The 13,319-nt window shown below is 42.6% G+C and overlaps 1 protein-coding gene across 14 annotated transcripts in view; it reads right to left on the bottom strand.

The window, feature by feature from the left end:
- The window catches only part of LOC109864858 (prominin-1-A), a 112,351-nt gene that overhangs the window by 5,321 nt on the left and 93,711 nt on the right, over nucleotides 1-13,319 (bottom strand). For 7 of the 14 annotated variants that reach the window (XM_031798413.1, XM_020452867.2, XM_020452870.2 and 4 more), the window contains 8 exons: nucleotides 11,838-11,909; nucleotides 10,774-10,866; nucleotides 5,394-5,411; nucleotides 3,472-3,525; nucleotides 3,229-3,309; nucleotides 3,073-3,141; nucleotides 2,296-2,385; nucleotides 541-656 (listed from right to left, as the gene is read on the bottom strand). In XM_031798413.1, the coding sequence (XP_031654273.1) occupies nucleotides 541-656; nucleotides 2,296-2,385; nucleotides 3,073-3,141; nucleotides 3,229-3,309; nucleotides 3,472-3,525; nucleotides 5,394-5,411; nucleotides 10,774-10,866; nucleotides 11,838-11,909 (593 nt within the window). The remainder of the gene's footprint in view (nucleotides 1-540; nucleotides 657-2,295; nucleotides 2,386-3,072; nucleotides 3,142-3,228; nucleotides 3,310-3,471; nucleotides 3,526-5,393; nucleotides 5,412-10,773; nucleotides 10,867-11,837; nucleotides 11,910-13,319) is intronic. The other 7 variants (XM_020452868.2, XM_020452869.2, XM_031798415.1 and 4 more) reach the window with 1 other exon arrangement.

Genomic DNA, 13,319 nt, shown 5'->3' with positions numbered 1-13,319 from the left:
AATACTACTTACTACTAAGTTACTACTATGTACTACTACTGTAAAGCTATAGACATAAGAGGGGGAAAAAGATAGTAAACAAGAAAGAAAGGAGTAGCTAGCACCACAGCACAGAAGCAATTCTATAACCTCGTATTTAACTTGTTGGTTGTGGGACTGAATCAAATTGTGTTAATTACCACTTTGTAATCCTGACTCCTCCCAATTTCAGTCTCTTTAATGCGTATAATAAGGGTCTAAATTCTTCTTGCCCTAGATTATTTTCGAGGCGGGGCGCAAAGGCCTCAAATCAACTGTATGGCCTCTTTAACCAAATAGGCAGGGGGAAAGTGCTAGGTGTTGTGGGCCATTGGCAGGGAAGAAGGCTGTAATAAGGATCCCCATACATCAAACTAATCACTGGGTTGCACTACAAATTAACAGCAGGGAACTTCCAAACCTCAGCTATAGTTGAATTAAGAGGATGAACCAATGGTTCTTTCCAGATATGACAAACTGTTTGTGACAGCACAATATTAAAAGTGGAGTAGAGATACTCACTCATCGTAAACATCCTCTGTGTCCATTCTACGGTAAAACTTTGCCAGTTTTACTGACAGGATGATGCTAGGAAGGAGGAACAGGGCGCAGCAGCCTAGGCCAAACCAGAATGTGTTCTGAGAAACAGAGAAAACAGAGATAATGCCGTGTCAGTGGATCCGATATCCAACATAAACTAGCCCTGTGTTCGTGTTCTCTTTAGATTTACCACCACCAAAACGTTGAGTAAATGATCAAGACATTTGGTATATTGGTTTATGAAATAAAGTATAGCAATGTTTAGGTAGAACAAAATGTTAAACATATGAATCATTTATTATTTCATTACTGGGTAACTTTTCAAGGTATGAAGTATAGCACCATACACTGTCTACACTTCTCAGCCCTGTAGATTCATAAAGGACTTTCCATCATTTTGGACATCACTGTCTGCAGTGTGTATCTGTGTGTGTCTGTGCATGTTTGTGTAGAGGGGGCAGTTTAGCCAGCTCTAAATGAGAAAACCACTGAGTCATAAAGTCATCATAGCTATGACATAACAGTGCGTAACAGCCTTATAGTCTGTTTTAGAGAATGAACACTCTCATGATACATTTGGCTCCCCTCCAATCCCACTGATAGTCAAAGCGTCACAGCTTTGCTCTGTTTCCATGTTAGGTAACCAGCTCCATTCCTCCATCCTTACCAGATACACTGTGCGCTGTTGTCTCTTCTCTACTCTATAGACTCAGTGTGGAAACTATTGTGGTGTGTAGCTATTGTGGAATGACTAGAAGCACTAACTCTTTCCTGTGTTCCTGTACCTTTGTTCCGTGACACTAGTAAAATTACCCATTGAGCTTTAACAAGCGCTTTGGTCGGTGCTGAGTGTCCAGAAACATCCTGTTCCCAGTCCAAGTCAATTAGCTGGCGCTGGAACCTATGGAGTCCCTAAGTGGCTATTTGTTCCACTTCATTAGGGGAGGCAGAGATGCTTCCTGCCATTGGGAGTGTGTTAGTAATAAGGCCCCATGCCGACAGGACAGATGTCGGGATTATGTAAGGCTGGTTTTATATCCTTCTCCTCTCTTTTTCTGGCTCTGTCTCTCGCTCCCCATCTCTGCAGCACTCTGTAGGGTGCCCCACTGCGCACTGCCAAGTAGCTCTCACTGATCATGTGCTGGATTTCAGGGCTTGTACGTTCTAAATCAGGCGAGGTTGGGGGTAATGGTGTGAAAGGTGTGTGTGATTGGGGGGGGGGTGAGGTGTGTAGGTGTGATTTGAAGGGGTGAGGTGTGTAGCTGTGTGTGATTGGAGGGGGGTGACTAGCCAAAGTACTGTCGCCAGCTTTTTCCTTAAAGTAGCCATCTTTTGCCTTGATGACAGCTTTGAACACTCTTGGCATTCTCTCAACCAGCTTCATGAGGTAATCACCTGGAATGCATTTAAATTAACAGGTGTGCCTTGTTCAAATTTAATTTGTGGAATTTCTTTCCTTCTTAATGCGTTTGTGCCAATCAGTTGTGTTGTGACTAGGTAGGGGTGGTATACAGAAGATATCCCTATTTGGTAAAACACCAATCCATTGTGACTACTTTGAAGAATCTAAAGTCCATTTTGATTTAACACTTTTTTGGTTACTACATGATTCCATATGTGTTATTTCATAGTTTTGATGCCTTCACTACTATTCTACAAAAAAAAGTATTCAGGTACCACCCAACTGACGTTTCAGGCATGTTTTCAAAGGACCCCTTATATTGCTTTTTTAGTTACCAACGAGTCGACCAAGAAGCTGCAGGCTACGATCTCCACTGTGTCCACAATGTTGCTGAAGGGTTTGCAGGCTGCTACCTCCATGGTCAGCTGGGTAAACCATGCAGACAAAGGGCATCTGTTACAGTTATACTATTGGCGAACAATTATGAAAGATGTCGGTTGGAATTTCTGGAAAATGAATGGATGTTATAGCTTTACACATGGATGATTGATGACTAAGTTGATTGCAAACAAGTCAGCAGAGCTGTTACTTTTGGCACAATTCAATAAAGTTGTGAAAAGCAGTCTTTTCAAACAGTACAACAGTAATTTACCAGCACTCAGTACTGCTTTATCTAATTTCCTCCTTATGCTACAGGGTTCAAGGCTCAACAGGGGAAAACAAGGTTCAAGGCTCACAGGGGAAAACAAGGTTCAAGGCTCACAGGGGAAAACAAGGTTCAAGGGTCACAGGGGAAAACAAGGTTTAAGGGTCACAGGGGATACTAGGTTTAAGGCTCACAGGGGAAACAAGGTTCACAGGTAAAAACAAGGTTCAAGGCCCAGAGGGGAAAAAACAAGGTTCAAAGCTCACAGAGGAAATTCCAAAGTTGGTTTCCATTTGTGTTCTTTCTATTTTTAGACCCCAAAGTCTTAACATTCTCAGGGAATGAGCAGTTGATAAGCTGTATGTCAACATAGTTTGGGAGCTAACAGTAGTTTATCTTCTACGTCATAATTCTAATATAAGAACTGTAATAGGCATTCAAAAACTGTTGGGACACAAATACTTACGGAGGTCCTGACCCACTCTATGTATTGCCTGAAGTAACCAACAATGGTTTGCTTGTACTTTTCTGTTTCCTAATAGAGAAAGGGATAATATGTTACCTACTGTGTTTTATCCTAGCACTGAAATGTAAACAATGACTGGGAAGCCATCTTAGTCACCTGGATGGCGACATGTGTTGCATTCTGGGAGATGAGATACTGGGCCGCTTCGATGGTCTTCAGCACATCAGTGATTTTGTTCTGGACAGGACACAGCATTAGAATGCTCAAGATGCTTTCATAACAGTCTATGGAGCTGTTACGTAGTCTTTATTCAGTGTTTATGGATGCATTATGAATGCTTGATGTTGATTGAGACAGTGTGAACTGTTAGGGTAGATGGTTTGTAGGAGGCCCACTTACCGGCAGATCTGAGGCAGTCCTTTCGAGTAGTCTGATGCTCTGATTCAGCGTACTCTTTTAAGTGGAAATGCACAACACAAGTTAACACCCCAGAGATACAAGGTCAGGGATTAGAGACAGTAATAACTCCTAAAAACACACAACAGGAGACAAGACAGGCACAAGCATCACCATGATGCTTGAAGACACGGTTCTAGTTTTATCACACAATGGGAAAGAAGAGCGGTATGGTTCCCACTGGGAGGAAAATGCTTCATATGAAACTACAACAACAGCAATAACAATGGCTATTTCATGAGGATTTTGGTCATGAGGAATGTGTTGCAAAATACAGTACTAGACCAAAAGTATGTGGACACCTGCTCGTCGAACATCTCATTCCAAAATCATGGGCATTCATGTGGAGTTGCTGCTATAAATGCCTCCACTCTTCTGGGAAGGCTTTCCAATAGATGTTGGAACATTTCTGGGGGGGACTTGCTTCCATTCAGCCACAAGAGCATTAGTGAGGTGGGGCACTGATGTTGGGCGATTAGGTCTGGCTCGCAGTCAGCGTTCCAATTCATCCCAAAGGTGTTAGATGTTGTTGAGGTCAGGACTCTGAGCAGGCCAGTCAAGTTCTTCCACACCGATCTCGATAAACCATTTCTGTATAGACCTTCCCCAAACCGTTGCCACAAAGTTGGAAGCACAGAATCGTCTAGAATGTAATTGAATGCTGTAGCATTAAGATTTCCCTTCACTGGAACTAAGGGGCCTAGCCCGAACCATGAAAAACAGCCCCAGAACATTATTCCTCCTCCACCGAACTTGACAGTTGGCACTATGTATTTGGGCAGGTAGTGTCATCCTGGCATCCGCCAAACCCGGATTCGTCCGTCGGACTGCCAGATGGTGAAGCGTGTTTCATCACTCCAGAGAAGGCTTTTCCACTGCTCCAATGGCGGCGAGCTTTACACCCCTCCAGCTGATGTTTGGTATTGTGCATGGTGATCTTAGTCTTGTGTGGCTGCTCGACCATGGAAAGCCATTTCATGAAGCTCCCGACAAACAGTTGTTGTGCTGATGTTGCTTCCAGAGGCAGTTTGAAACTCGGTAGTGAGTGTTCCAACCGAGGACAGGCTATTTTTACGCGCTACGTGCTTCAGCTCTCGGCGGTCCTGTTCTGTGAGCTTGTGTGGCCTACCACTTCGTGGCTGAGCCATTGTTGCTCCTAGACATTTCCACTTCACAATAACAGCACTTACAGTTGACTGGGGCAGCTCTAGCAGGGCAGAAATTTGAGGAACTGACTTGTCGGAAGGGGTGTCCACATACTTTTTTCCATATATTGTATGTAGAAACCACAAATAAAATGTCTCAATACTATTTGAACAAGTGTAGACAAGTGATAACCTATATGTGGAAAACATGACAAATGATTAAATCCATGCTGGTATACGTACATGGTAATTATTCAGCACATGCACCAGATTTGAAGTATATTTGCAGGATTAACAAATTACACACAGACTAATCTACAAATCCTAAAGACTGATTTATTTTTACATAGCCTGTAAAGGACCTAATCTTGCACTTTTTACAATCATGTCATTCGGGTCTGAATCAGCGTGGTGTACTAACAAATCTCATTCATGAATCTCTACCATGGTCTGAAAGAGAATGGAAGTTCATGGTAATGGTCAGGGCATGCCAGGGAAGCCCCTTGGATTCGAGGTACAAGGAACATGTATAACTAATTGTGGGCACCAATACTGTAATTTGATATGATATCGATATTGTTTGATATCGATATTAGCAAGGCATAGGCTTTCATTTATTTGAAAATAAAAAGTCAATATGAGCTTTAAATGATGGGAGAATGGAACAGAGCCCTCGACAGTACAGACGGACAAAGATACATTTTGGAGACACATGCTTACCCTCGCTCTAACATATTTCTTGGCAGCCATTAATTGAAGTAGGAAGAGTTAAAGGAGAAATATAGAAAGAAAAGATAAGACAGATCTCTAAAACTCAGCATTTCTATGTGATATGAATGCAGTACTAGGAATGACTTAGAATATTTATGGGGATATTATGGTATTTTGGGAGAAACATTGGTGCGCTACTGTGATCATGTATATATACTGTATGTACAGTCGTGGCCAAAAGTTTTGAGAATGACACAAATATAAATTTTCACAAAGTCTGCTGCCTCAGTTTATATGATGGCAATTTGCATATACTCCATAATGTTATGAAGAGTGATCAGATGAATTGCAATTAATTGCAAAGTCCCTCTTTGCCATGCAAATGAACTGAATCCCCCAAAAACATTTCCACTGCATTTCAGCCCTGCCACAAAAGGACCAGCTGACATCATGTCAGTGATTCTCTCGTTAACAGGTGTGAGTGTTGACGAGGACAAGGCTGGAGATCACTCTGTCATGCTGATTGAGTTCAAATAACAGACTGGAAGCTTCAAAAGGAGGGTGGTGCTTGGAATCATTGTTCTTCCTCATTCCATGGTTGCCTGCAAGGAAACACGTGCCGCCATCATTGCTTTGCACAAAAAGGGCTTCACAGGCAAGGATATTGCTTCCAGTAAGATTGCACCTCAATCAACCATTTATCGGATCATCAATAACTTCAAGGAGAGCAGTTCAATTGTTGTGAAGGCTTCAAGGCGCCCAAGAAAGTCCAGCAAGCGCCAAGACCGTCTCCTAAAGTTGATTCAGCTGTGGGATCGGGGCACCACCAGTACAGAGCTTGCTCAGGAATGACAGCAGGCAAGTGTGAGTGCATCTGCACGCACAGTGAGGCGAAGACTTTTGCAGGATGGCCTGGTGTCAAGAAGGGCAGCAAAGAAGCCACTTCTCTCCAGGAAAAATAACAGGGACAGACTGATATTCCGCAAAAGGTACAGGAATTGGACTGCTGAGGACTAGGGTAAAGTCATTTTCTCTGATGAATCCCCTTTCCGATTGTTTGGGGCATCTGGAAAAAATCTTGTCCAGAGAAGACAAGGTGAGTGCTACCATCAGTCCTGTGTCATGCCAACAGTAAAGTATCCTGAGATCATTCATGTGTGGGGTTTCTTCTCAGCCAAGGGAGTGGGCTCACTCACAATTTTGCCTAAGAACACAGCCATGAATAAAGAATGGTACCAACACATCCTCCGAGAGCAACTTCTCCCAACCATCCAGGAACAGTTTGGTGACGAACAATGCCTTTTCCAGCATGATGGAGCACCTTGCCATAAGGCAAAAGTGATAACTAAGTGGCTCGGGGAACAAAACATTGATATTTTGTGTCCTTGGCCAGGAAACTCCCCAGACTTTAATCCCATTGAGAACTTGTGGTCAATCCTTAAGAGGCGGGTGGACAAACAAAACCCCACAAATTCTGACAAACTCCAAGCATTGATTATGCAACAATGGGCTGCCATCAGTCAGGATGTGGCCCAGAAGTTAATTGACAGCATGCCAGGGTGGATTGCAGAGGCCTTGAAAAAGAAGGGTCAACACTGAAAAAATTGACTCATGTAATTTTCAATGAAAGCCTTTGACACATGAAATGCTTGTAATTATACTTCAGTATTCCATAGTAACATCTGACAAAAATATCTAAAGACACTGAAGCAGCAAACTTTGTGAAAATGTATATTTGTGTCATTCTCAAAACTTTTGGCCACAACTACACTACCGGTCAAAAGTTTAAGAACACCTACTCATTCAAGGGGTTTTCTTTATTTTTACTACAATCATGTAGAAACCAAAAAAGTGTTAAATCAAAATATATTCAAATAGTCACCCTTTGCCTTGATGGCAGCTTTGCACACTCTTGGCCATTCTCTCAACCAGCTTCATGATGAATGCTTTTCCAACAGTCTTGATGTCACGATCGTCGTAATCACATTCGGTCCAAGGCGCAGCGTGAAATCGGTTCGACATATTTTATTTGAAGTGAACCGCACAAAAAAACAATTAAGAGCAAATTATACTATGGAGCTATGGCGTGCTCACAGGCAACTACAAAATAAACAAGATCCCACAAAACACAGTGGGGAAATGGCTGCCTAAATATAATCCCCAATCAGAGACAACAATAAACAGCTGCCTCTGATTGGGAACCATACCAGGCCAACATAGAAATAAAACAACCTAGATTATCCACCATAGTCACACCCCGACCTAACCAAAATAGAGAATAAAAAGGCTCTCTGTGGTCAGGACGTGACACTTGAAGGAGTTTCCACATATGCTGAGCACTTGTTGGCTGCTTTTCCTTCACTCTGCGGTCCGACTCATCCAAACCATCTAAATTGTGTTGAGGTCGGGGGATTGTGGAGGTCAGGTCATCTGATGCAGCACTCCATCACTCTCCTTCTTGGTCAAATAGCCCTTACACAGCCTGGAGGTGTGTTGGGTCATTGTCCTTTCAAAAAACAAATGATACCCCACTAAGCCCAAACCAGATGGGATGGCATATCGTTGCAGAATGCTGTGCTAGCCATGCTGGTTAAATATGCCTTGAATTCTAAATAAATGACAGACAGTGTAAGCATCCCCACACCATCACACCTCCTCCTCCATGCTTTACGGTGGGAAATACACATGCGGAGACCATCCGTTCACCTACTGTTCGTCTCACAAAGAAAGACATGGGGCTCGAACCAAAAATCTCCAATTTGGACTCCAAACCAAAGGATAAATTACCACCGGTCTAATATCCATTGCTCGTGTTTCTTGGCCCAAGCAAGTCTCTTCTTATTATTGGTGTCCTTTAGTAGTGGTTTCTTTGCAGCAAATCATCCATGAATGCCTGATTTCACACAGTCTCCTCTGAACAGTTGATGTTGAGATCTGTTACTTCTGTTACTTGAACTCTGTGAAGCATTGATTTGGGCTGCAATTTCTGAGGCTGGGAATTCTAATGAACTTATTCTGGGTCTTCCATTCCTGTGGCGGTCCTCACGAGAGCCAGTTTCACCATAGCACTTGATGTTTATGCGATTGCACTTGAAGAAACTTTCAAATATCTTGAAATGTTCCATATTGACTGACCTTCATGTCTTAATGTAATGATGTACTGTTGTTTCTCTTTGCTTATTTGAGCTGTTCTTGACATAATATGGACTTGGTCACTAAATAGGGCTATCTTCTGTATACTCCCCCTACCTAGTCACAACACAACTGAACCCTTGAATGAGTAGGTGTTCTAAAACTTTTGACCGGTAGTGTATGTATATGCAGTATGTCTTTTAAGGAGCCAAATATAGGTGTGAGGTATAGCTAAAGATATGATTGATTTGTCCTGGTGAATGTATACATATGCATAGTGCCTTCGGAAAGTATTGAGACGCCATGACTTTTTCAACATTTTGTTAAGTTACAGTCTTGTTCTAAAATGTATTAAATAAAAAGCTACAAACAATACCCTATATAATGACAAAGTGAAAATAGGTTTTTAGAAATGTTTGCAAAGGTATTAAAAATTTAAAACAGAAATAGCTTATTTACTTAAGTATTCAGACCCTTTGCTATGAGAGTTGAAATTGAGCTCAGGTGCATTTCCATTGATCATTCTTGAGTTGTTTCTACAACTTAATTGGAGTCCACCTGTGGTAAATTAAATTGATTGGACATGATTTGGAAAGACACACACTTGTCTATATAAGGTCCCACAGGTTGAGAGAAAAAAAAACAAGGCATGAGGTCGAAGGAATTTTCAGTAGAGCGCTGAGACAGTATTGTGTCGAGGCACAGATCTGGGAAGGGTACCAAAAAATGTCTGCAGCATTGAAGGTCTCCAAGAACTCTGTGGCCTCCATCATTCTTAATTGGAAAAAGTTTGGAACCACCAAGACTCTTCGTTGAGCTGGCCGCCCTGCCAAACTGAGAGCAATCGAGGGAGAAGGGCCTTGGTCAGGGAGGTGACCAAGAACCCAATGGTCACTCTGACAGGGCACTAGAGTTCCGCTGTGGAGATGGGAGAACCTTCCAGAAGGACAACCATCTTTACAGCACTCCATCAATCAGGCATTTATGGTAGAGTGGCCAGACGGAAGCCACTCCTCTGTAAAAGGCACATGACCGCCCACTTGGAGTTTGCCAAAAGGCCCCTAAAGGACTCTCAGACCATGTGAAATAAGATTCTCTCGTCTGATGAAACCAAGATTGAACTCTTTGGCCTGAATGCCAAGCGTCACATCCGGAGGAAACCTGGCACCATGCCTACGGTGAAGCATGATGGTTTCAGCATCATGCTGTGGGGATGTTTTTCAGAGGCAAGATGGAAAGATGAAAGGAGCAAAGTACAGAGAGATCCTTGATGAAAACCTGCTCCAGAGCACTCAGGACCTCAGACTGGGGGTGAAGGTTCACCTTTCAACAGGACAACGACCCTAAGCACACAGTTAAGACAACGCAGGACTGGCTTCAGGACAAGTCTCTGAATGTCCTTGTGTGGCCCAGCCAGAGCCCAACTTGAACCCGACCGAACATCTCTGGGAAAGACCTGAAAAAAGCTGTTCAGCGACGCTCCACCTCCAACTTGACAGAGCTTGAGAGGATCTACAGAGAATGGGAGAAACTCCCCAAATATAGGTGTGCCAAGCTTGTAGCGTCATACTGAGTACTGAGTAAAGGGTCTGAATAGTTACGTAAATTTGATATTAAAGTTTGTGCAAACATTTCTAAAAAAAAACTGTTTTTGCTTTGTCATTATGTGGCACTGTGTTAAGATTGATGAGATTTTTTATTTTTTTAAGCCATTTTAGAATAAGGCTGTAATGTAACAAAATGTGGAAAAAATCAAGAGGTCTGAATATTTTCCGAATGCACTGTATGTCAGATATGCTGCACTTTGGTTTGCAAGGCACAATGCAACCAATGGAGTTAACCTACAGGAGGGTATCTCTCCAGGAACGTGGTTGGAGTTAGAACCTACAGGAGAGTATCTCTCCAGGAATAAGGTTGGAGAGCCCTGGTCTAGCTCTATATTCTAGAGGCTTTGAGTGAGAGATGAAAGCTTCACTGAGGTTGCATCGACGTCTGGCAATGACGTGTTCCTCTCGCATGTAAAGTTCAGAGAACACACACACACACACACAAGCATGTATGTACACATTTGTGCAGACATGTTCTCTTATGAGGTCACCTGAAGAGGTCACCCTTTTAGGTTCTAGATATAGCACCTTTTCTTCTAAGAGGGTAGCGCATGGCCGTGGCCATTTCTGCCAGTCGGGCGAAGCTGAGCACTGATGGGCCCAGGCATGGATGTTAACCTAAAAAAGAATGATTGAAGATAGTTGATTACCATGGCCTGCTCCATAGGGATGACCAGCTGACTGTGGATCTGACGGAGACTGTTGGTGTGGCCCTTCAGAGAGGTCTGGAGGGGCCCTTTGGGCTAAGGACACACACATAGACAGAGGTTCAGACACACATACAAAGAGGTAATAATCATGATTCATTTGGGGGGTGCTAATATTTGTCCTGTTACACACTTGTGGGTGTTCCTTGTACAAGTGTGTCACAGAAATGTGTTTATTGCATATCCAAACTGCCCCTGAGACACCTGCAGGGAGTGGGGTCACTACCAGGGTCACCATTGTCCAGAGTCTCTTGACATACATTCATGTACAGAATGTATACATTTACAAATATTTAGAGCAATGTGCAATCTGTGTAAAACTCTATAGTACACAGGCCTACACACAGCAAACCACTTAGTATAAGAGACTGCCTTAATCAATGAATGTAATGCAGCATAAAAACTACATATTGAACCCATAGAATTACATGTAGAATCAAGTCATTTAAATGATCTATATACGGGTGAACCATTCTCAGTGTCCACCGTGTGTGTGTTCTCAATGCCAACAGAACATGGGGCACCAGGACAGATGGGCACCAGATGAATACTAGTGGGGCACAGGGAGGGGCACATATCACCCCACAGAAGACCACTTTAAACTGGCTCCACTGCCTCCGAGCCCATGGCAAGTGGTGGAGGACCCAGAGTTGGCCCAACATTTTGGGCCATGAATGGGGAGCTTGTGTGAGCTTCCAACCCTTAAAGGCAAGGCAGAACATTAAAAAGTGATTTCAGAGACTGCTTAATTGTGTGTGTGTGTGTGTGTGTGTGCGTGTGTGTCGATAGCAAACCGCCACAAGGCTATGCAGTTGATGAAGACACGTGGAGCTTTCACATAGTTTTATATCTGAACTCCCATTTCATTGTCTCCCTGTCTTGGATCTTGGTGTAAATAAAGCTTCAATCTACTAGTACACTGAGAAAACATTGTGTGGTTGGTTGGAGCCGTGTTGTTTTTTCAGTATGAGGTTTTTATTGGATGGTTGGTCATATGTTGTTCTCACCATAAGGTCCGTCTGTGCCTCAAGCTCATTGGCGTACGACAGTAAGTCCACCAGAGTCACCCCTTTGTTGACCTGCAAATGAACAGAAATAGGATTATAATGTATTATGATGGTGTTATAATGCATTATAAGACTTGTCATAAGCATGTATGACCCCCTTCGGTCTTTTCATCTTATAATAACAGTTGTGCAACTGTGCACATAGAGACATAACAACAGTAACCTTTATAAGCCTTATAATATCACACTATAAAGGCTCATAGAGGCTTATAACAAGTCATAAAACATTATAGTTGTCGGTTTTAAGTAAAGAGTTATACAAGCTGCAATAAGAGGCCATAAGACGATCATGTTCTGTAGAAAACTTCATGTTCTCCCCCATTCAACAGATTCTGATAGAGAAGACGTTGAAGTCGGAAGTTTACATACACTTAGGTTGGAGTCATTCAAACTCGTTTTTCAACCAATCCACAAATATCTTGTTAACAAACTATAGTTTTAGCAAGTCGGTTAGGACATCTACTTTGTACATTTTCCAACAATTGTTTACAGACAGATTATTTCACTTATAATTCACTGTATTACAATTCCAGTGGGTCAAAAGTTTACATACACTGAGTTGACTGTGCCTTTAAACAGCTTGGAAAATTCCAGAAAATTATATCATGGCTTTAGAAGCTTCTGATAGGCTAATTGACATCATTTGAGTCAATTGGAGGTGTACCTGTGGATGTATTTCAAGGACTACCTTCAAACTCAGTGCCTCTTTGCTTGACATCATGGGGAAATCAAAAGAAATCAACAAAGACCTCAGAAAAAAGAATTGTAGACCTCCACAAGTCTGGTTCATCCTTGGAAGCAATTTCCAAACGCCTGAAGGTACCACGTTCATCTGTACAAACAATAGTATGCAAGTATAAACACCATGGGATCACTCAGCCGTCATACCGCTCAGGAAGGAGATGCGTTCTGTCTCCTAGAGATAAATGTACTTTGGTGTGAAAAGTACAAATCAATCCCAGAACAAAAGCAAAGGACCTTGTGAAGATTCTGGAGGAAACAGGTACAAAAGTATCTATATCCACAGTAAAACGAGTCCTATATCGACATAACCTGAAAGGCCGCTCAGCAAGGAAGAAGCCACTGCTCCAAAACCGCCATAAAAAAAGCCAGACCAAGGTTTGCAACTGCACATGGGGACAAAGATCGTACGTTTTGGAGAAATGTCCTCTGGTCTGATGAAACAAAAATAGAACTGTTTGTCCATAATGACCATTGTTATTTTTGGAGGAAAAAGGGGGAGGCTTGCAAGCCGAAGAACACCATCCCAACCGTGAAGCACGGGGGTGGCAGCATCATGTTGTGGGGGTGCTTTGTTGCAGGAGGGACTGGTGCACTTCACAAAATAGATGGCATCATGAGGAAACAAAATGATGTGGATTATATTGAAGCAATATCTCAAGACATCAGTCAGGAAGTTGG

Source organism: Oncorhynchus kisutch, linkage group LG19 (assembly GCF_002021735.2).
Source record: "Oncorhynchus kisutch isolate 150728-3 linkage group LG19, Okis_V2, whole genome shotgun sequence".
NCBI lineage: Eukaryota > Metazoa > Chordata > Actinopteri > Salmoniformes > Salmonidae > Oncorhynchus > Oncorhynchus kisutch.
The sequence above is the reverse complement of the archived record's forward strand: the minus strand, read 5'-3'. Positions and strand labels throughout refer to the sequence as shown.